General features: G+C 47.1%; 1 protein-coding gene across 1 annotated transcript in view; it reads left to right on the top strand.

Annotated features, from left to right (window-relative positions):
* The first annotated feature begins 8,839 nt into the window (after window positions 1-8,839).
* ABHD12B (abhydrolase domain containing 12B) overlaps window positions 8,840-24,843 on the top strand; it is a 39,654-nt gene continuing 23,650 nt past the window's right edge. Inside the window, exon 1 of the mRNA XM_073350180.2 lies at window positions 8,840-8,990. Coding sequence (XP_073206281.2) covers window positions 8,875-8,990 — 116 coding nt within the window. The 5' untranslated portion in view covers window positions 8,840-8,874. The remainder of the gene's footprint in view (window positions 8,991-24,843) is intronic.

Genomic DNA, 24,843 nt, shown 5'->3' with positions numbered 1-24,843 from the left:
TTTTTGTGGATACAGACTAACACAGCTACCCCCGATACTTGACAAGATGGAGATGTTTACAGGGTCTTTCATACCCTTTGCCATGTGCCTGGAAATTTTATGTTTCAGACAAAGCTCACAGTCTCCATTTGTGGAAAATTACAGGCAGAAGATGGAGTCAAGGATCACATGAGCAAGTCACATGGCCTTACATGGCTTGCTGACTCACGGGGGCAGCCATTACCCATATTCTGCCTGGGGCATCCACAGGAAGGCTCACCTGGTGGGACAAGCTTTGTCTATGGCCCATTGTGAGAGTTAATTGCCTTTGATGGACCATCAACACACAGCTGTCTGGCTTCAATACAGATTTTACCTGGTGGGTGTTACCCCAGGAACAAACACATTTGGGATACAGATGTATAGCCAATTTTCATCACTTCAGATACAGTGATGGTACATAGATTTAAACAGGATAATCATCTTTAGCTAACCATAACTTTTCCATTGACACCTTACATGATATACTTTGTGCAAGTTTTGTTGCAATTGTTTAACAGTGGCAATATTAATTATATAAATGGTCATATTTCAATCATTCAACATCACAGATGAGCACAAAAGAATAGCACAAGCATGTTGGCAGAAAATAAGAAAGGCTAAGGCAAAAAATAAATTATAGTTAGCAAGGGACTTAAAAGGTAATGAAAGGTTCTATAAATACATTAAGAGCAAGAGAAAGATGAAAGAAAGGGTAGGTCCTCTACTTAGCAGGGAAGGAGAGCTAATAACAGATTACATCAAAGCTGGGGTGTTTAATACTTATTTGCTTCAGTCTTTAGGAAAAAGTTAAAGTGTGACAAGATGCTTCACACAATTAATATTAACAACAAGAGAGAATGAACACTGGCCCAAATAGGGAGAGAACAGGTCAAAGAATGTTTAGAAAATTTCATTAAATGTATTAAAGTCAATACTGCCTGATGAAATTCACTCTAGGGTACTTAAGGAACTATCTGAAGCTATCTTGGAACTGTTAGCAATTATCATTGAGACTTCATGGATGATGGGTGAAGTCCCAGAGGCCTGGACAAGGGCAAATATAATACCTACCTTTAAAAGGAGAACAAAGAAGACCCGGGGAACTATAGACCGGCCAGCCTAATTTTGATACCTGGAAAGATACATGAATAAACATATTAAATAATCAATTTGTAAGCATCTAGAGGACAGCAGAGTGATAAGGAATAGCCAACATGGATTTGTCAAGGACAGATCATGCCAATCCAATCTAATTTCCGTCTTTGACAGGGTTACTAGCCTAGTGGATAGTGCGGAAGCTGTAGGTGGGATATGTTGTGATTTTAGTAAGGCTTTTGACACAGCCCAACATGATGTTCTCATAAGTAAAGTAGGGAAATGTATCCTAGATGAATTTACTATAAGCTGGGTGTGGCCGAACACACGCACTAATCATACCCTACTCACTACTGTAATAATCTTTGTATAAAATATGCCTTGTGAGGTGTCATTGGAAAACTAATAACTTGGGAGTCAGTAATATCCTGGTGAAATGTGTGTAGCAACACTATATGTAAAGTTATGAACATAATCTGAAATTATGACTGTAATGTGTTTACCAGACGAAGGGTCTGGGGGAGGGTGTAAGCCTGTTCCTCAAAGACAAAGGACAAATGAACACCTCTAGCCAGGTGTCATCAAAGTTGATTGGCAATCACTGGTCAAGTGGCCATTCCATGGCAACAGACGGGGGCAGGGACAGATTGATCTGCATTTAACAAACAACATGGAACCTCTTACATCACGATACTCTGTATCTCTATCCTCACAGTTCGAAGGAAATATATCTAGGGGTAACCTTCTGGCAAATTCATTTCAAAGGGTGATTGGAGTACACAAGTGACGTGCAAAACTGCCCCAGATTGATTGATTGATTTCTTTCTCATTCACTTATGAAGACAAAGGAACCAGTCTTTGGAGCCTGAGAGGGGTTATGACTTGAGAATTTGATTAGCCCTGTTGCTGGGAACATGTGGTAAGGATTTTACGTTGAACCAAGTCTAGTTTAAGTTTTAGCTACTAGGAAGCATTTTATCTTTATTTCCCTTGTAACCATTTCTGACTTTAATACCTTATACTTGTCCTCACTTAAAAGATATCTCTTTGTAGTTAAATAAACTTGTTTTATTCTTTAATCAAAACTAATCCATTGTTGTGTTTAAACGGGACTGTTTGATAACTTTAGCTAAAGTAGTAAACCGTTGTATATTGGCGCCTTACAGGTAAACTGGACCTCTACTATCTGAAATGTCCAGGAGAGGGCGGAACAGTGCAGAACCCATTTTGGGGGGAAAATGCAGGATTGGGAGAGTGCTGGGGTCACCCTGCAAGTAGTAGCCAAAGCTCCTGGAAGCCAGAATGTGGCTGATGTGCTGCTGAGAGGCTGCTGGGGTTACAGCTGCTGGACCAGGGCTGTGGCTATGCACAGACAATCAGGTGAGACCTGCATACTGGTAGGCTGATTGCGAGTGACCCAAGTTGGGAGCTACAACAACAAAGCATTTTTAGGCATCCAAGGTTGCAGGGTACGTGGTGACACAACCTCTCGCTGGTCTGGACTGCACCCCAGAATGTGACAGTGGGTGCAAAAGTGATTAGAAGATCGTATTCAAAGAATAGTTATCAATGGTTCACTGTCAAACTGGGAGGATGTATCTAGTGGGGTTACACAAAGGTCTGTTTGGGTCCAGTGTTAGTCAATATTTTCATTAATGATTTGGATAATGGAGTGGAGAGTACACTTATAAAGTCTGTGGATGACACCAAGCTGGGAGGGGCTGTAAGCATTTTGGAGGACAGGATTAGAATTCAAAACGACCTTGACAAACTGGAGAACTGGTCTGAAATCAACAAGATGAAATTCAGTAAAGATACATGCAAAGCACTATACTTAGCCAGGAAAAATCAAATGCATAACTACAAAATAACAGTGGTGAGTAGTACTGCTGAAAAGGATCTGGGGGTGACAGTGGATCACAAACTGAATATGAGTCAACAGTGTGATGCAGTTGCAAAAAAAGGCTAATATCATTCTGGGATGTATTAACAGGAGTGTTGTATGTAAGACATGGGAGGTAATTGTCCCACTCTACTCAGCCTTGGGGAGGCCTCACCTGAAGTATTGCATCTAATTCTGGGCACCACATTTTAAGAAAGATGTGGACACATTTGAGAGCGGTCATAGGAGAGCAAAATAATTTATAAAAATGTAGATAACCTGAGCTATGAGGAAAGGTTAAAAAAAAAACAATCTTGGGCATGTTTAGTCTTGAGTAAAGCAGATTGATGTGGGACCTGATATAAAGGTAGTGTGACCAGATGTCCCATTTTTAAAGGGACAGTCCCATTTTTTGGGACTTTTTCTTATATAGGCACCTATTACCCCCCAACCCCGTCCTGTTTTTTCACAGTTGCTATCTGGTCACCCTATATAAAGGGGATGGTGATCAGTTGTTCTCCACGTCCACTGAGGGTAGAACAAGAAGTAATCAGTTTAATCTGCAGCGAGGGAGACTTAGGTTAGATATTAGGAAAAACTGTTTAATTATAAGGTTAGTTAAGTTCTAGAATAGGCATCCAAGGGAGGTTGTGGATTCTCTGCTTAGAGAACCTGCTTAGACAGGTTAGACAAACACCTGTCAGGGATGGTGTGACACAGAAGCCCATTTGTGCCTCACTACTCTTATCAGGCCTGACATTGTCATTACACCTAACACGCTGTTGTCCTGATATATACCCAAAAGGTGGCATGAAAGATATTCCTGGAAAATTAATAACTCAGTGATCATTAATATTCTTGCATGCTGCATGTGCACAGTGCATACAAAAAGTTATAGATATGTGCTAGAATTATGTTCTTCAATTGTGTTTGGCAAGCAATGCATAAGCCCAGTGTGCCCTAGACAAAGGAATATGTATTTATTTGTCTGACCAGACTGGTCATCAGGTAGAGACAATTAAGGACATTTACGTAAAAGGTAAACAAAACCATCAACCTAGGAAATATCCTCTTGCAGGGGTCTGAATCTCAAAGGATAAGCAATTGAATCAACTGCTTGTATACAATATCAGTAAAAGTGTATTGAGTATGTATGAACCACACTGGTGTTTTATATTATTGTGAAATGTGTGTATTACACTATACAAGGCAATATGCATACTCAATGATATTTGGCTGTGACCAAACCCAGGGAAAAACAAATTTCCCCCCCAGGAAGGAAGGTAGCATTGTGAAATCAAAACAATTGAAGCCCCATTTACATATGAATCAGCAGGGGGAATGGGAAATCCCGAGGAAGGGAAGAACATCATGAAGACATCCTGAGCCTGGGGACAAAACCGTGAGTTTGGGAAAGTGTGTTAGAGAAGAAGCCATCTTGGCATTAGTCACTAGACAGACACAGGGAGCAGAGCTCTTGCAAGCAGAGAAATGTGGGTCCTGCAGTCAAGGGGGTTGAAATCTCTCGAACTGGAAGATTGTTCAAAGTAGTTTCCTCACCAAAGACTGTAGCTCATTAAGTTAGATCTTAGCCATTAGAAAGCATATGTTTACTTTTGTTTGTTTGTAATCCTTTCTAACTGTATTCCTTCTATTTGGAATCTCTTACCCTATGCCCTTTTCTTAATAAACTTGTTTTATTTTTTCAATAAACCAGCCCAGTGGTGTGCTTGAAGGGAAGAGTGTATTTACCCCAGTTATGTTAATAAGCTCAAATGTGCTTTTGTCTCTCTAAAGGAGCAAATGAGCCTCATTTACTTCCCAGAGTGTTCCAAGAGAGGGCTGGACACGATAGGGCAGTTTTGGGGAAATTCAGGATTGGGGGTGTGTTGGGGTCTCTTGGCTAGTAGTAACTAAGGCTGGTGGAGACCAGAGTGTGGCTATGGTATAACAAGCAGGCTGCTGGAGTCCGAGTTGCTGAACCAGGGCTGCTTAACACACAGACACTCAGTGCGTGCTTGAATGCTGGCTGGGTGCGTCCAGACAGGGAGCGACAGCAGGAGAGCATTTTAAGGCACTTGGTTACAGGACAAGTGGTGAGACAACCCCTTACTAGTCAGAATTGCACCCCAAAACAAGACAGATGGTCTAGGTGTACCTGGTCCTGCCTCAGCGCAGGGGACTGGACTTGATTATCTCTCTTCTAGCCCTACAGTTCTATGATCCTATGAACTGAGCACACCAGTATTAACAAAATCTTATTCACAGCCTTTATTTCTTACCATTAAAAGATCCATTTGTGCTTTGTCAACTTTTTATCTTTATTGGTGTATTTAATTTGCTCTAATTCCAAAACCTGTAACCATGTGTTGTACCAGAGTCAAGTAGATTTTTACAATTTCAAGTGATTTCAGTGGCTTTTACATTCTGTTTCCTGTATTTATTGCATATTTCACAGTTGGATATCCTATCTTCACCTGACCAGAATAGAATTCATGGGCTCTGATCTTACAATTCTCCATATTCAGATTACGATTTCTGACCTCATACTATTAATATACCATTACTATTGATTTTACATGAAAGTTATTCAGATCCTTCTGGACAACTGTGTTATATCCTCAAATAATAGATGCTGATTGGTATTATAACTAGAGTTGGTCACAACTATTTGTATTTGAAAGCATGTGCACGATAAGAATTTCCACTTGATCAGACCTCTGCTACTTTATGATCACTTTCTAAAGTCCAGAAGTGCTTTGCCCTGTGGTTTCTGTGATATTGCTTGAAAAGGTCTGTGGTTTCTTTCCCATCTCCATTGACTTCTACCCAAAAACTTACTTATGACACTGCTTACAACTGAAGACGTTAGCTTTTCTTTTGCCATCTGAGCATAGTTCTTCTGAGTTTTAGCTAGTGCCACTAACTAATCATCTTCCTGGAGGCCTGCCCCAAACACATGTGAAGCTGTATTGACTGAGATATTAGGCTCTTTTATGAATCCCAAAATATTTCAGTACAGACACTTCCATGGCAGCTTTTAAACTACTCAAAGCTTTTCTTCTGTCATCCCAGTACCATTATGTACTGTCCTCTAATTCTCTTTCGAGAGACTAGAGATGTTAACAGGCCCAGGAATCATTGTAAGGCCTCAATACTGGGCATGGGCAGCATGTGAATCCCCCGCCCCTTTGGGGAGACTAGCCCCTGGTTCCGGAGGCCCTGCCCCTACCCCACCCCTTCCACCCCCCCCTCGCCCGCCAGAACCCCAAGCCCCACCGTGGCTTGGCCAAAACACCCCAAGCACTGGCCCATCTGTTCCAGCTACCCTGAGCCATGGGCTGCCAGCCAGCCCATCCCAGCCACACTGGCCGCCTTGATCCCTGAACCTCCACCTGGCCCTGAGCACCGGCCTAACCCCTGGGCCACCAGCCGGCTCCGAGCACCAGCCCAACCCCTGGGCCAGCCTGAGCTGCCCCTGGCTGGCTGGCTCAAGCTGCCTCTGGCCGAGCTGCCCTGGGCTGCCCCTGGCTGCTGGCCAACTGAGCCCTGGCCCAGGCTGAGCCCCTGCCGATTTCAGGGGACAGGAGAAGTGAGGGCAGGGTCTCAGGGCAGAGTGTGGGTGGGGCCAAGGCCTGGGTTAGGAGAGGCTTAGCTTCCTCTGGCCTATGATACCCGCCGCCCATGGTATTGGGGTTTTTAATTTATTTGTCTAGTTGACTCTACTCTCTTGGTTAGGTCTGATTTGATACCTAAAATGCAAAACTCTGCACCTTCAATTCCCCTTGTATCTAGCCAGATCAGCTCAAATCCTTGGTTTCTATCAAAAACTAAAACGATTTCTCCATTGTAAAGTCTAGACATTATCTCCTCAGCTATTCAAGTGACCATTCACATATGCACGTCTTATTAAAAATCTTTTGGATTCTTAGCTTGTTTGGTTTTATTACAGTGATAGTACTGTTAAGTGACTCAGGGTATGTTGACACTGCAAGCCTGAGCTGGCTTTCATCTAGCTCAGTGGTTCTCAACCTATTTACTATTGTGGGTCGTGTATGTGTTATGTGGGCTGCATCCAATACTACCTGTATGGCCCTGAGGATGTCACAAGGGCCACAGCACTGTGCTGATTGGGCAGCAAGTGACCCATGGGCCGCAGGTTGAGGACCACTGGTCTAGCTACAGCAAAGCTAGCTCACTTCAGGTATGTCTGCCTCTGCTGCAATCACACCTCCTGATAGCTGCGTAGATGTACCCTCAGCGTCTTTACCTAGTGCATGTATTTTGGCAACATACAGGGATTTAGCTCAAGGTGATAGATTATATCTGTAATGAATCCCAGGTAATTAAACATGGTATCAAGCTGTTATAATTGCACAATGTTTGCTAGCCAAGTTATACTCCTTAGTTTCCCCACATTTCCAGAGTGCTCTTTAGCCCAAGCACACATTCAGACTGGCAGTGCCATATTTTTCATTTTGTGACTCCAGTGAAAAATCAAGCTTAATTTTTATTTTTAACCATGCTGGTCGCCCATCTATTTATAGATGCTGGTTGTGTTTACACTACCCTCTGCTCCAGTTTTGGTTGTGACACTAAAAACGAGTGATCCAAATGTCCATTACACAACCCAATCTGTTGTAAAACGTTGTGTAGCAAATGTAGCTAGAGACCCAGCTCCTTTCCCAATTGTATCATTAGCGGAGGAGCTCGGTGTGCATAAATTTTGCTTTTGCGTTTCTGTGTAACTGGCTGACTCACGCGCTTTGACGAAATACTGCTTGGGCAGACATGTCGGCCACAGGGGCACCATTTTAGATTTTGGTGGGGGAGGGGGCAACTTTAACCAGGATTCCAGGGGCTACTTAGGCATCTGAAAACTCGAGGGTTTTTTTCCCAGACAATAACTTAGAAATTAGCTGATAGAGCACTGTATCTAATTCCTATATAAAAAAAGAGGATTACATAAATATTAGACCCACTCAGCTCTAATCCTTACATGTTCTCACATCTAGTGTCAAGTCACTTGAGGGACACTGGTTAGGTTTACAATTTTAATGTATATTCTTTGTTACTAGCTCTTGAATACAACAACTGCCCTCCCCTGTCCCCCGAGGTGAAAGTAATATTAAACACTTACCGGGACGGGAGCCTGGCTCCGGGCCCCTGGAAGGGGTGGGCCTGGGGGTCAGCCTCCCTCAGCCAGTCCATCCGCGCTGCCTGGCTCACGCCGCCCGGGGCTCCTGCGGTGATTTGAAGGGCCCAGGACTCTGGCCACTGCAGCAGTGGCCAGGAGCCCTGGGCCCTCTTAAATTGTTGGCCCTGGGGTAGCTGCCCCTTTGCCCCCCTCCATCGGCCTCCTTACGGGCAGGGCCGCTGATGTGGCGAGGGGGGGGCCGGCGACGTTAGCAGCAGCGCTGTAAGGAGGGCCCTTTGCTGCGGCAGCTGGGTACGGACCGGAACCGGCTTCTTACCAGTTCGCCGCACCGGCCCACTTTCACCCCTGCCTGCCCCCCAGCTGGCGCCCCTGGTGGGGCCATTTCTTGTGACTGACCCTGCTCCCCCAGCCCGTGCTGCAGAGCGGGGGCACACAGCCCCCAGCTCGCTGCCCCAGCCGATGCAGCGGAGAGAGGACAGGGAAGGCCAGGGAGCCAGAGCCGCCCTGGCCCCGCAGCGGGGGCCCCAACCCTGCTACTCCTACACCCCCGCCCTGAGCGGCAGCCGGGGGGCGGGGCACAGGGAGGGGCGGGGCTAAGCGGGGTTTAGCCCCGCCTTCCTGGCCGGTGCTGGGGCGGAGGGGGCGGGTCCGAGCCGGCCTGGCCCCGCCCCCCCCGCAGATAAGGCAGCCGGCGCCGCTGCCCGGCGCAGAGCCGAGGATGAAGCGGCGCAGCGAGCGGGGGGTCGCGCCGCCGCCCTTGGGGGAGGGTCCCGCGGCCCAGGCTTCGCCGGGCGGGGCTGGAGACCCCCCTGGGGGCTCCCCGCGGCCCAGGCGGTAAGTCCCGTTCCGCTGGGGGAGGGGGCGGCTCTTCTCTCCCCCCCCCCGCCGCCGCCACGTGCCCCCCTGTGGGGGTGTCTCCCTCGCGCTCCAGGGCAGGCCCCCCCCCCCGTCTGCACTGCCCCTCCCCCCCCGGGGGGTCTCCTCTGCTCCCAGCCCCGCTCCAGGTGAAGCGATGCAAGGCGGGTCGTGTCACGCTGCTCCCCGCTGGCAGGGGGGTGCCGCTTGGGGGTGCCCAGGTGCCGCCCTGCCCCCTCCCAGAGGGGGAATGGGGGGGGAGCGGTGGTGTGCAGCCCCGGCTTGGGCCCCCGGGGGGGCTGCGAGCGGGGCAGCGAAGAGCAGCTCCGGGCGCAGCCGGGTCACTGTGCCCGGCTGGGCTGCCGAGCATCCGGAGCCGCTGCTCTCCGGTCTCCCCTTACCCTGCCCCCGTGGGGACATGAGCTGGACGCAGCGAGCCCTGATGTGGTTCCTCGCTCCCCAAGCCCGGCCTCCTTGGGGGTGTGGAGGAGCCGCGTTGGTGCGGGGGAGCCAGCAAGTCAGTTGCCTCTTGTGGGCGCAGGAGCTGAGTGTTGGGGGCTAAGAGGTCCTGATTTTATAGGGACAGTCCTGATAGTCAGGGCTTTGTTTTATTCCTCGTCCTGATTTTTCACACTTGCTACCTAGTCACCGTCTTGGGGGAGCAGGAGGGGTGAGGTGCCCCCAGGGGCAATGGAAGAGGTGCCTTGCCCATGGGGATCAGGGGTGCAAAAATACAAATTCACCCAGGGTGCTATTTCCCCTAAGCCTGGCCCTGGGTAGCTGCACCTGCTGGTGTACATGGGGGTTGCTTTATGCACAGGTATCCGCCCTTTTTAAAAGCTTGGCTCCCAGTGTATTGCGTGCTGCCCCCTCCACCCCATGCCAAGTTCAGTTTTGCTTAATAAAACACAAGCGTGCTCTCTCTCTCTACATATTTAAAAACTTTACAATGGGTACAAATTGCTCAGAGGAGCATTGCAGATTTGAAAGGCGGGTTAGAGCTTGTTGTCTGACCCCAAATAATAACCAATTGCTGATGATGTTTGCTTAAATTATGAACATAGACTATACTAGATACTTCTACTGGGAACCCTAAAGAAGGAATTAAAATTACCACTTTCTTCTGAATCCTTGGGTTAACAGATGTGAAAGAGCTTTTGCTTCTGCTTTCACAATCCTCCTTAGCATTCATCCATTTGGAGCTCAATTGGCTCTTCTCCCATCTACTACAAATTCCATCCTGTTTTTTTTTTCTAGCCTTTCTGCATAAATTAATCACCTCCCACCCTACCTTTAATTATTGTCTCATCTCTGTAGAGATCAGAATAGGTTGATAAACTCTTATCCAAAATCTAGCCACAGTAGCGCAATCGATCTCATCTAAGATAACTCTTCATAGCGTCTGTGTTGAGCAATTCTCATGACTGTTCTGAGCTCCAAGTGCATCCAATATTCTGCTTGTTTTTCTGATGTATGTTGTGCAGACCTTATTATTTTTGATTAGTAGTTGCCAAGATGTGCTTGGCACTGAAGAAACACAGTATGGTTTATGCTCCAGGGGCCCAGTCTAAGGACTGGGTCAACATAGACCAGGGAAAGGGAATGACAAGAGACAGTTTCCTAGATTTTCCTGCTCTGTCTTCTAGAGAACTTACTAAAACGCATTCTCACTTTCGATTTCAATGTAAATAAGTCCCCAGTTAGTCATTTTCCTGCCAGTGGTTCTACCGTCTAGATTGAATTGCCTTGGGAGTCTCTTATGTTGTAGACTTTTCAGGACAGGAATTGTCTTGGTTGTGTGGCACCAGCATGTGGAGAGCTAGGCCGTCCAATTCAGCATTCTGTGTAAAGTCTCATCGTATGACAGTACCTTCTTCAGAGTTGTTTATCTGAGAGTCTACATGGATGTCTAGGATCATAAAACCTTAAAATAGACTGAATTGCTATGATTTTGCTTGGATCAAATGCAGTGGCTTGTAATTTCTTGCCTCCTTGGTATCTAGTGCTTGTGAAAAGTGGCAAATGACAGTAAAGGAGACTTGAAGTCCCCTTGCCCAGTCACACACCAAATACCGCACAAATAGTGGTAGCATATGGGCTCCCTTGAAGTACTGAGGGTCACGACAGACCCTTTATCCCAGTACAGATCTGCTGAATAATTCAATTTTTATTAAACTCTGTGGCACATGTTTCTTTTTCTATAAAAAGAAAAGCATTCTCAGGCTAAAACAAAGCATCATCCATATAATGCATTAAAATGTTAAAATTCAGTTCCCATCCAGCTACTTTCTTAAGCAAGTTTTCCCCCATTCCTATCTGAGAGCCATTCCTGCTCTAGATGATAAACTCCTTGGTGCCTGGTTGAATTCTGCTCTCGCACCTCTGACTTCGCAGGGAGGCTGCACAAAGTGAAGGATGGGATAGAAAGAACTTGGCTTTAATATTTAATATATAATATATTTAATATTTAATATATAAGCTATTACCAGCAGGACAGTGGGGTGGGAGGAGGTATTGTTTCATGATTTCTGTGTGTATATAAAGTCTGCTGCAGTTTCCACGGTAAACATCTGATGAAGTGAGCTGTAGCTCACGAAAGCTCATGCTCAAATAAATTGGTTAGTCTCTAAGGTGCCACAAGTACTCCTTTTCTTTTTGCGAATACAGACTAACACGGCTGTTCCTCTGAAACCTGGCTTTAATATTGTGACCCAAAATGTCATAGATGCGTTTGTAGGTTCAGACCCTAGCCAAGCATCAGCAATTACCTAATAACGACTAATACCCTCATTCAGTTAGAAATAACTGGCATCATTCAGCCAACCATGAAGCTGGTCAGAACATTTGGTCAAAAGCGTCTGTCTTGTTCAAGGGTGGTTATTGTTTCAATTTCTTCTGTAAAAACTCTTCTTCCATCCACAGCATTTACCCCACTTCTGATATCTTTCCTGCCATATTACTTTCCCAGCACTATCCCCTTCTTCCTTGGCTTTCTTCCTCTGTGTCTCCTCTTATGCACTGACACAAGCTTATGCTGTCTTGCTTTCTGGAAAATCTGCCCTGTTTTTTAGATGTACAGTGAATTTGTACCCCTTTTAACTCAACTGTCTTCTACTCTGAGCCATACCCTAGGCTGGTGTAACTGCAATGACTCCAGCTGAGCGTCTCTAGCTTACGTAAACTGAAGATGCTGGCCCTTTATACTCAAACATCTAGCTCTCTTCCTCCCTTTCCATAGCACTCCACATCAGTGTCCTTCCTCCAACAGAGCTCTGGTTTGAAGTTAAAAACTTCCTGTGGCCTCTGAGATATTCATGCTCTGGCAATCTCAATGGACAGCAGCAACAGAGCTAGACTCACACTGGCAAATAGCTAGCTTGCTTTCTGATGAGTATCCTGTCATGTTGCTGGGGTGTCTGAACATGTTTGGACAGTGCCCTCAAAGGCTAGAGCCACATCCCAACAAGAACAGCATCTTCTGGGAAAGTTTTGAATAATTCCTGTTAGTGTATGACTGGGTGTGTGTGGGAAGTCCTTTTCCCTGACTCAACAGTTGCATCATGATCCAGCATCATTAGCTTGCAAGACTCCTCATTTCCCCAGAGATTGTGTGAACTTTCTCTCCCAGCCTGGGGCTAACTCTGGAAAATCTCCTGTTGTTCTTGGTGTTTTCATCCTCTTTTGGGCATTAATACATTTCAGAGGTAGGTTAGTTCAACACAAAGCTACAACTGACAAAGCTGAAGCAATTACTAGGTGCTTCCAGGCTCTCTTCAGTGTCTGGGTGTTGCATGCATAGAGTGACTGCAGTTGCAATGGCTTGAGCAGTAATCCATGTTTTCTCACAGCATACTCAAATTCTTTCTAAAGAAGAGTGCTGCTTTTCAAATGGGGCCCGCATCTCACTGTGTACTGCATAGGTGCCATTTTTGAGTAGCATGGAAGTAGTTGACCCCTGCTCCACCCCACTATTTTTCCTCAGGTGCCTATGCAAGACAGGCTGTGTTTATCCCCTTCTGAGAGATGGGGGTGGGGCGGGGGGAAATTGAAGCATAGAGAGGGTGCATCAGCTTGGGCAAATCACTGTCTGCGCATTCCTTCTCTAGCGCATCAAACATAAGGTGTTTTTTCTCTACTTCCAAGGCCCTCTGCCCAGTCTCCACCCTTCCTATAATCTGTCATTTGCTATTAAGAGGTCAGTGCTTGGCTCCGATTGGCCCATGATGTCAGTCTGTGCTGCCCACTCGTTAAGCTTTCAAGTAAGTCCCTTCCTGGTTTCTCCTTGGCTGCCCCTCAAATGTGGGAGGAGCTCCCCATGAACATCCACAAAGCTACCTCCCTAACCTCCTTCAAATCCCTCTCCAAAACTCTCCTATGCTGTGAGGCCTGCAAAAAACTTGACTATTAGGCTACTGGTATGTTGTGACTGCTACCTATTGCCAATGTTGTCTCACTGTTTCCTTGTACTCCCCTGTTGGTCTGTACCCATCTTCTTTTTGTCTCATAGAATTGTAGGGCTGGAGGGGACTTAAAGAGGGCATCTAATCCAGCTCTCTGCTGTGAGGCAGGACCAGGTATACATAGACCCGTGGTTCTCAACCAGGGGTACATGTGCCCCTGGGGATACTCAAAGGACTTCCAGGGGGTACATCAACTCATCTAGATATTTGCCTAGTTTTAAACAGGCTACATAAAAAGCACTAGCGAAGTAGGTACAAACTAAAATTTTGTACAGACAATGATTTGGTTATACTGCTCTATATACTGAAATGTAAGTACACTATTTATATTCCAATTGATCTATAATTCTATGATAAAAATGCATATGTAAGCAATTTTTCAGTAATACTGTGCTGTACAACTTTTGTGTTTTTTTTTTTTGTTTTTTTTTTTGTAAGCAAGTAGTTTTTAAGTGAGGTGAAACTTGGGGGTACACAAGACCAATTAAACTCCTGAAAGGGGTACAGTAGTCTGGAAAGGTTGAAAGCCATGAACATAGACCATCCCTGACAGTTTGTCTAACCTGTTCTTCATATCCTCCAATGATGGGGATTCCAAAACTTCCCTTGGAAGCCTGTTCAGTCCTTAACTATCCCTACAGTTAAGCCATGTCTTACATAAAGTCAACTTAACTTTATAGCGTAGTTGACATTGAGCCTCCGACTGAAGCAAATCAATCTTGTGTGTCCACGCTACACTCATTGTGTCAGAGGAGTGCAACCTCACTAGCAGGGCTTGCATCGCCGCACAGACCACTGCACTGTGGGTAGTTATCCCACAGTTCATGTAGCCAAGTGGAATTTTGGGTTGGGCTTGCAATGCTTTATGGGACCAAAACATTTGCGGGGGTGGTTATGGGAACATGGCATTAGCCTCCCATGATGCACTTCCCTCTTTCTTTCCCTCCAATCAACAGCAAACAAACAAAGCCTCTTTTTGCACCTTTTTTCAATAAGCCCAGGTTACCCATGCAGCTGCTATAGCATGAACCCAGCTCAGCTCTACACTGTTGTTGTGAGCATTACAAACACCTCACGCCTTATCCTGCAGTATTTACACAGCCAATAAAGGAGCTGCCGTGTGGAATGATGTCACACAAGCAGCCCTGCTGGAAGACCCAGAACAGAGTAATTGGCAGTTGCTGGCAACAGTCATGCATCACCTTGACATGGTTGACTGCTACATCTGGGCCTGGGAAACAAACACTAACTGGTGGGACTGCATCGTTATGCAGCTGTGGGATGACCAGCAGTGGTTGCAGAACTTTCGAATGCATAAGGCCACTTTCCAGGAACTGTATGACAAGCTTTCCACAGCCCTGAAGCACAGCAATACTAAAATGAGAGCTGCTCCGACAGTTGAGAAGTGAGTGGCGTTAGCTCTGTAGAAGCTTGCAACACCAGACTGCTACCGGTCAGTGGGGCATCAATTTGGAATGGATAAATCTACCATGGGATCTGTTGTAATCCAAGTTGCCAGGGCCATTAGCAGACTTCTCCTAAGAAGGGTAGTGACTCTGGGCAATGTGCAGGACATAGTGGATGGTTTTGCTGCCGTGGGGTTTCCTAACTGCGGTAGGGCGATAGATGGAACGCATATCCATATCTTGGCACCAGACCACCTTGCCAAAGAGTACATAAACCGAAAGCGGTGCGTCTCCATGGTATTGCAAGCGCTGGTGGATCATGGGCCATTTCACCGACATCAACATGGGATGGTCAGGAAAGGTGCATGACATGCACATCTTTAGGAACACAGGTCTATTCTGAAAACTGCAAGCAGGGACTTTCTTTCCAGACTGCAAAATAACCATTAGTGATGTTGAAATGCCTGGGAGTCCCAGCCTACCCCTTGCTCCCATGGCTCATGAAGCTGTTCACAGGCAGCTTGGACAGCAGTAAGGACCGGTTCAACCATCAGCTGAGCAAGTGCAGATTGGTGGTGAAATATGCCTTTGGATGTTTAAAAGGTAGTTGGCGGTGTTTGCTTACTTGGTTAGACCTTAGTGAAAGCAATATCCCCATTGTTTATTGCTGTATGCTCCATAATATCTGTGAAACAAGGGGAGAAAAGTTTCCAGTGGTGTGGGGGGTTGAGGCAGATTGCCTGGCAACCAACTTTGAGCAGCCAGAAACTAGGGCAATGAGAAAAGCACATCAAGGGTCTCTGTCTCCATGAGGCTTTGAAAACCAGTTTCAGCAATGAGTCAGAATAATGTGACACTTATCTGTATTCCTTGCCAAACTTCCCCTCCATTGCATTTTCTCCTCTGTAAACTCCACCCCCACCAATCACCGTGTGTTGAATGAATAAAGACCTTTTCTCCTCAATCCAGTTACATTGTGTTCTATGCACACAAACAGCAAAGAAAAGTAAGATAACACTGTGAGGGGAGAAACAAGGAAAGCTTGCGTACAGCTGCACTGAAATAACAATCAAAAGGTGCAGGAATGGGTGCCTTCTGGTCCTTGTACCCTCCCCTGGTGTTGGGTGAAAGGGATACTGACACCCCCCCCCCACACACACACACACCCCACACACACCTCCCCTGGCCTCATAGGACATCTGGGAGAGGAGGATGTGGAACTTGGCAACAATGGCAGCAGGTTCAGCATAGGCTGCAGAGGGTCTCTAGCGTTCAGCTGCCTTTCTTGAACCTCAACCAGATGCCTCAACATGTCTGATTGTTCCTTCATAATCTGCAGCATCTCTTCCTGCGCGGCATGCTCTTGTTCCCTGCATGGTCTCCTGTCCTCCCGGTCCATATCCTCGGACAGCGTAATCCTCCATTTTCTGAGCTCTGTCTTCTCACTGTCGGAGGTGCGCATTAACTCATTGAACATGTCCTCCTGACTCATCTTTCCTCCTTCTAATCTGGGAAAGTCTCTGGTGTGGAAGAGGCACTGACAGACAATGTTTCAGCTCCAAGGAATACAAAGCACAAGGGTAGCATTGGTATATTTATGCTTGATCTGTAATTTTCACTCCATGCATCTGAAGTGTTTTTTTTTTTTACTGACAAAAGCTTATGCCCCAATAAATGTGTTAGCCTTTAAGGTGCCACCAGACTCCTCATTGTTTTTAAGGGGGGCCTTGACTGTGCATGCAGTGTTTCTGGTGCAAGGTTAATTCTTTTTATAAAAAACACACCCCTCAATGCACTTCATTGCAAGCCACCACATAATCACAACCGCTGGCTACTGGAAGAGTTGGTTTGCTGCTCCAGCCATGGTGAGTAAAGCTACAAGGCATGGACGAGAGGTTTTGTGCTGCTGCTTTTGTGAAGACATCCTTAGGATCACTGGTTGGAACTTAAGGAAAAAAACCCTTTCCCCTCATCAGCCTGGATGGAGATTGAAGACAAGCACCAGCATAAAGTCCCCCCAATTTTTTTTTACAAAAGCAGCACGGGGGAGGGAGACACAGGAAGCTGCCCCCCTTTTTTAAAATGCTGGTTGCAATACACAGTGATCCTTTCCAACCATAGCACGTTTGGGACAGCGTGGTTGTGATCCAGATTTTACCTAACGGGTAGATTACTCGTTGAATTGTTTGCAGTTTAAGGGCTAGCATTGAAAACTTCCCCCGTTTCCCCTAGGTAACCATATGCGATACCCTCAGAAAAGGGTTAACAGACGGCAAGGCAGAAGATGCTGCAAGCATCTGGGTACAGACCTGGTCCTTGTGCTGCAATGCCAGCAGAGTTAATACTGGAGTGGCGAGGGAAAGTATCCGTCCTGTGGTGGACAAAATAAGGCAGCCCTTCCCAGAAACTTTCTGCCAAGGATTGCGGAGTACCTCCATGAAAGCTTCCTGGAGCTCTCCATGGAGGATTCCTAGGCCATCACTATGCACATAAACAGTCTTTTCCAGAGAGCACCTTCTGCATAACTGGAGTGGCCATGGATACCCACTACACCTACTTTTTTGTTCAGATTAAACATAAAAAATAATAGCATGTAACCCCTACAGTTTGACCAGAAAGGTGGGCTCACCAGAGGTGCCTTCCCCGGCATAATGCTCTCCCACCAACTGGTCCTCTGAAGGGATAGGCTCCAGGGTTAAAAACCGTTCTTGGCTGTCAGGGAGAATGGATCCGCCACTTGCCTGCTTCACCACCTCCTTGTCAACAATGTCCTCCTCATTGTTGCTTGAGGTCACCCAAGGCTCCTGGGAGGTCTCCACGGAGCGTTTTGGGGTAGTGGTGGGGTCGCCAGCAAAAATATCATGCAGCTCCTCATAGAAGTGGCACATTTGTGGGGCAGAACCAGAATGACTGTTCGCCTCCCTTGTCTTCTGGTACGCTTGCCAAAGCTCCTTTATTTTCATGCAGCATTGCTGCATGTCCCCGGTATAGCCCTTCTCCCCCGTACAATCTTGGCACAGATGGCGGTGTTTCTTCTGCAGGATCGCAGCTCTGCCTCCACAGATTCTTCTCCCCACACAACCATAAGATCCACCACCTCCCTGTGTACTCCATGCTGGAGCGCGTGTGCAGCCTTGAGTCTCCATAATCGGTTGTGCTGGCGAGCTCCTCACACTGATCAAACAGGAAATGAAAATTCTAAAGCTCCCATGTTAAAGCCCAGGAAACCTCTTTTTCCTGTGTACCTGGCTGATGTGCAGTAGAGTTGAAAGTGCTCTCCAGAGTGGTGACAGCAGAGCACTGTGGGACACCTCCTGGAGGGCAAGTCAGTCAAATGACACAACGCAGTGTCTACGCTATCCCCGTGTCGACCCATGGATGTCCGATCAAGTGCTACACCTCTTGTGGAGGTGGAGTACAGAAGTCTACAGGCCATTTAGGACAGTGGAAGGGACGCGGTAGTGTAGACACATTATTAAATAGACCTAACACGGCTTATGTTGCCCGAACTTTGACGTGTAGATCAGGCCGTGGAAAATTTTTCCTGATATCTAACCTAAATCTCCCTTGCTGCAGATTAATGTGATTACTACTTGCCCTACATTCAGGGGACATAGAGAACAGCTGATCACCATCCTCTCATAAGGCCCTTAACATAGTCTTCAAATATCCGCTGCCCTCTCCTCCTCCCTCCCCCCCCCCCCCAGTTTTCATTTCTCAAGACTAACCATGCCCCTTTCTTAACCTTTCCTCATAGGTTGGATTTTCTAAACCTTTTATCATGTTCGTTGCTCTCCTCTTGACTCTCTCAGAACCGGACACAGCACTTCACCTGAGGCCTCACCAGTGCCACATAGAGTGGGACAAATGACCTCCCATGCCTTACTACACTCCTTTTGTTACAGCCCAGAATTTTAGCTTTTTCACAACTGCATCAGATCCACTGTAACCTCCCACCCCATTCTCTTCAGCATACTACCGCCTAGCCACTTAGTCCCTGTGGTGTAGTTGTGCATTTGGTCTTTCCTTCCTAAGTGTAGTACTCTGCATTTACCTTAGTCTGAAATCAACAAGGGTAAAGTCAATACTCTGACATGTCAAGGTCACTTCGAATTCTCTTCCTGTCCTCCAGAGTGCTAGCAACCCCTCCCAGCTTAGTGTCCTCCACAGATATAAGTGTCGTTTCCACTCCATTATCCAAGTCAATAATGAAAAGACTGACCACTGCAGGACCCCACTAGATATGTCCTCCCAGTTTCACAGCAAACCATTGTCACTCTTTCATATAGTCCTTTCATCTAGACCACATTTTCCTAGTCTGCTTTTGAGAATGTCATGTGGGACTGTGAAAAGCCTTCCTAAAATCCAGATTTATCCCATTCACAGCTTTCTCCTTCTTTGAAAGGATTATTTGCCTAGTGGGGGGAGGGGGAAATTCTGATCTCAAAAGATCCGCCACATAGCCAGGTCAATATATAACTCAGGTCTTACCCAATAATCATGCTGCTGCCAATCCTTCAGTGTCTAATCTTCTCTTACTAAAAAAAAGTCAAAATGGTCAAAGAAATCCTATACATACAAACATTGCAAAGTTCTTGTATCACGTTTGAAGCAGTGGTGGAATAAATTGCTGGCTTGTAAAGTCTCTGGTAACATTCAAAAGATTGGAAGGTCCTCAGTGCATTGATTGGAAGGCTACTTTTAGGGTAGATCCACAGATCAGAGCAGGAAAGAGGCAAAATGCAGATGCCTCTAAGGTCTTTTCTACTTTCTCCCAAGCTGGAGGGAAAGCTCGCAGTCTTAGGGTATGTCTACACTACAGAATAAGGTCGAATTTATAGAAGTTGGTTTTTTAGAAATCCGTTTTATATATTCAAGTGCGTGTGTCCCCACAGAAAATGCTTTAAGTGCATTAACTCGGTGGAGTGCTTCCACAGTACCGAGGCTAGAGTCGACTTCCGGAGCGTTGCACTGTGGGTAGCTATCCCACAGTTCCCGCAGTCTCCGCTGCCCATTGGAATTCTGGGTTGAGATCCCAATGCCTGATGGGTCTAAAACATTGTCACGGGTGGTTCTGGGTACATATTGTCAGGCCCCTCTTCCTTCCCTCCCCTCCGTGAAAGCAAGGGCAGACAATCGTTTCGCGCCTTTTTTCCTGAGTTACCTGTGCAGATGCCATACCACGGCAAGCATGGAGCCTGCTCAGGTAACCGTCACCGTATGTCTCCTGGGTGCTGGCAGACTCGATACAGCATTGCTACACAGTAGCAGCAACCCATTGCCTTGTGGCAGCAGACGGTGCAATATGACTGGTAGCCGTCCCTCGTCGTGTCCGAGGTGATCCTGGCCATGTCGGCTGGGAGCGCCTGGGCAGACATGGGCGCAGGGACTAAATTTGGAGTGACTTGATCAGGTCATTCTCTTTAGTCCTGCAGTCAGTCCTATTGAACTGTCTTATGGTGAGCAGGCAGGCGATACAGATTGCTAGCAGTCCTATTGCATCATCTTCTACCGGGCAGCCATGAGATGAGGATGGCATGCAGTCCTGCACCATCTGCTGCCAGCCAAAGATCTAAAAGATAGATGAAGTGGATCAAAACAAGAAATAGACCAGATTGGTTTTGTACTCATTTGCCTCCTCCCTTGTCTAGGGGACTCATTCCTCTAGGTCACACTGCAGTCACTCACAGAGAAGGTGCAGCGAGGTAAATCTAGCCATGTATCAATCAGAGGCCAGGCTAACCTCCTTGTTCCAATAAGAACGATAACTTAGGTGCACCATTTCTTATTGGAACCCTCTGTGAAGTCCTGCCTGAAATAATCCTTGATGTAAAGCCACCCCCTTTGTTGATTTTTAGCTCCCTGTAAGCCGTGTCGTCAGTCGCCCCTCCCTCCGTCAGAGCAACAGCAGACAGTTGTTCCGCGCCTTTTTTTCTATGCAGATGCCATACCAAGGCAAGCATGGAGGCCACTCAGCTCACTTTGGCAATTAGGAGCACATTAACCACCACACGCATTATCCAGCAGTATATGCAGCACCAGAACCTGGCAAAGCGATACCGGGCGAGGAGGCGATGTCAGCGCGGTCCCGTGAGTGATCAGGACATGGACACAGATTTCTCTGAAAGCGTGGGCCCTGCCAATGCATGCATCATGGTGCTAATGGGGCAGGTTCATGCTGTGGAACACCAATTCTGGGCTCGGGAAACAAGCACAGACTGGTGGGACCGCATAGTGTTGCAGGTCTGGGACGATTCCCAGTGGCTGCAAAACTTTCGCATGCGTAAGGGCACTTTCATGGAACTTTGTGACTTGCTTTCCCCTGCCCTGAGGCGCATGAATACCAAGATGAGAGCAGCCCTCACAGTTGAGAAGTGAGTGGCGATAGCCCTGTGGAAGCTTGCAACGCCAGACAGCTATCGGTCAGTCGGGAATCAATTTGGAGTGGGCAAATCTCCTGTGGGGGCTGCTGTGATGCAAGTAGCCCACGCAATCAAAGATCTGCTGATATCAAGGGTAGTGACCCTGGGAGATGTGCAGGTCATAGTGGATGGCTTTGCTGCAATGGGATTCCCTAACTGTGGTGGGGCCGTAGACGGAACCCATATCCCTATCTTGGCACCGGAGCACCAAGCTGCCGAGTACATAAACCACAAGGGGTATTTTTCAATAGTGCTGCAAGCTCTGGTGGATCACAAGGGACGTTTCACCAACATCAACGTGGGATGGCCGGGAAAGGTGCATGATGCTCGCATCTTCAGGAACTCTGGTCTGTTTCAAAAGCTGCAGGAAGGGACTTTATTCCCAGACCAGAAAATAACCTTTGGGGATGTTGAAATGCCTATATGTATCCTTGGGGACCCAGCCTACCCCTTAATGCCATGGCTCATGAAGCCGTACACAGGCAGCCTGGACAGTAATCAGGAACTGTTCAACTACAGGCTGAGCAAGTGCAGAAAGGTGGTAGAATGTGCATTTGGACGTTTAAAAGCATGCTGGTGCAGTTTACTGACTCGCTTAGACCTCAGCGAAACCAATATTCCCACTGTTATTACTGCTTGCTGTGTGCTCCATGATATCTGTGAGAGTAAGGGGGAGACGTTTATGGCGGGGTGGGAGGTTGAGGCAAATCGCCTGGCTGCTCGTAACGCGCAGCCAGACACCAGGGCGGTTAGAAAAGCACAGGAGGGTGCGGTACGCATCAGAGAAGCTTTGAAAACCAGTTTCATGACTGGCCAGGCTACGGTGTGAAAGTTCTGTTTGTTTCTCCTTGATGAAACCCCCCGCCCGTTGGTTCACTCTACTTCCCTGTAAGCTAACCACCTTCCCCTCCTCCCTTGGATCACCGCTTGCAGAGGCAATAAAGTCATTGTTGCTTCACATTCATGCATTCTTTATTCATTCATCACACAAATAAGGGGATGACTACCAAGGTAGCCCAGGAGGGGTGGTGGAGGAGGGAAGGAAAATGCCACACAGCACTTCAGAAGTTTACAACTTTAAAATTTATTGAATGCCAGCCTTCTTTTTTTTTTTTTTTTTTGGGCAATCCTCTGTGGCGGAGTGGCTGTTTGGCCGGTGGCCCCCCTTCCGCGTTCTTGGGCATCTGGGTGTGGAGGCTATGGAACTTGGGGAGGAGGGCAGTTGGTTACACAGGGGCTGTAGTGGCAGTCTGTGCTCGAGCTGCAGCAAAGGCAGCTGGAGCACAAACTGTACACTGGAGCATACTGGTTTGGTCCTCCAGCAGTCTCAGCATTGAATCCTGCCTCCTCATCACGCTGCCGCCACATTTTGAGCTTCAGCCCTCTCTTCAGCCCACCACTTACTCTCTTCAGCCCGCCACCTCTCCTCCCCCTCATTTTGTGCTTTCCAGCACTCTGACATTATTTGCCTCCACGCATTCGTCTGTGCTCTGTCAGTGTGGGAGGACAGCATGAGCTCAGAGAACATTTCATCACGAGTGCGTTTTTTTTTTTTTCTTTCTTATCTTCACTCTCCTCTGGGAAGGAGAAGATCCTGTGATCATTGAAACACATGCAGCTGGTGGAGGAAAAAAAAGGGACAGCGGTATTTAAAAAGACACACTTTATAAAACAGTGGCTACGCTCTTTCAGGGTAAACCTTGCTGTTAACATTACATACATAGCACATGTGCTTTTGTTACAAGGTCGCATTTTGCCTCCCCCGACCGCGTGGCTGCCCCCTCAACCCTCCCCCCTCCCTGTGGCTAACAGCGGGGAACATTTCTGTTCAGCCACAGGCAAACAGCCCCGTAGGAATGGGCTCCTCTGAGTGTCCCCTGAAGAAAAGCACCCTATTTCAACCAGGTGACCATGAATGATATCTCACTCTCCTGAGGATAACACCGAGAGATAAAGAACGGATGTTGTTTGAACACCAGCAAACATACACTGCAATGCTTTGTTGTACAATGATTCCCGAGTACATGTTACTGGCCTGGAGTGGTAAGGTGTCCTACCATGAAGGAAGCAATAAGGCTGCCCTCCCCAGAAACCTTTGGCAAAGGCTTTGGGAATACATCCAGGAGAGCCGCGAATGCCAGGGCAAAGTAATCCTTTCACATGCTTGCTTTTAAACCATGTATAGTATTTTAAAAGGTACGCTCACCGGAGGTCCCTTCTCCACCTGCTGGGTCCAGGAGGCAGCCTTGGGTGGGTTCGGGGGGGTACTGGCTCCAGGTCCAGGGTGAGAAACAGTTCCTGGCTGTCAGGAAAACCGGTTTCTCCGCTTACTTGCTGTGAGCTATCTACAACCTCATCATCATCATCTTCGTCCCCAAAACCTGCTTCCGTATTGCCTCCATCTCCATTGAAGGAGTCAAACAACACGGCTGGGGTAATGGTGGCTGAACCCCCTAAAATGGCATGCAGCTCATCATAGAAGCGGCATGTTTGGGGCTCTGACCTGGAGCGGCCGTTCGCCTCTCTGGTTTTCTGGTAGGCTTGCCTCAGCTCCTTCAGTTTCACGCGGCACTACTTTGGGTCCCTGTTATGGCCTCTGTCCTTCATGCCCTGGGAGATTTTGACAAAAAGGTTTTGGCATTTCGAAAACTGGAACGTAGTTCTGATAGCACGGATTCCTCTCCCCATACAGCGATCAGATACCGTACCTCCCGTTCGGTCCATGCTGGAGCTCTTTTGCGATTCTGGGACTCCATCATGGTCCTCTCGCTGCTGATGAGCTCTGCATGGTCACCTGCAGCTTGCCACGCTGGCCAAACAGGAAATGAGATTCAAAAGTTCGCGGTTCTTTTCCTGTCTACCTGGCCAGTGCATCTGAGTTGAGTGCTGTCCAGAGCGGTCACAATGGAGCACTCTGGGATAGCTCCTGGAGGCCAATACTGTCGAATTGTGTCCACAGTACCCCAAATTCGAGCCGGCAAGGCCGATTTAAGCGCTAATCCCCTTGTTGGGGGTGGAGTAAGGAAATCGATTTTAAGAGCCCTTTAAGCCGAAATAAAGGGCTTCATTGTGTGGACGGGTGCAGGTTTACATCGATTTAATGCTGCTAAATTCGACCTAAAGTCCTAGTGTAGACCAGGGCTTAGTTTTTGGGGGAAAAATTACAGGCAAAAGATGGAGTCTGGGGTCATGTGAGCAAGTCATATATGCCCTTGCATGTTTTGACTCACAGGAGCAGCCATTACCCATATTTTGGCTCAAGTGTCCACAGGAAGGCTCACTGGGTGGAGATAAGCATCTTCTGTGACCCATTGCACGAGCTAAGTGTTTAATGGGCCATCAACTTAAATAGCTCCTTCCCAATGTGCTGGCCAGACTGGATGTAAATTACCTGGTGGGTGTTACCCCAGGACACCCACCTTTTTGAAGTACTGGTACATAGCCAATATTCATAATTTTAGATACAAAGATGATACAAGATTATAAATGGGATAATCACCCTCCAAATCATAACTTTGCCATTGACACCTTACCTGATACACTT

The sequence above is a fragment of the Lepidochelys kempii genome, chromosome 6, assembly GCF_965140285.1.
Source record: "Lepidochelys kempii isolate rLepKem1 chromosome 6, rLepKem1.hap1, whole genome shotgun sequence".
Classification (NCBI taxonomy): Eukaryota; Metazoa; Chordata; order Testudines; family Cheloniidae; genus Lepidochelys; species Lepidochelys kempii.
Note: the sequence above shows the minus strand (reverse complement) of the source record. Positions and strands in the feature narration are given on the sequence as shown.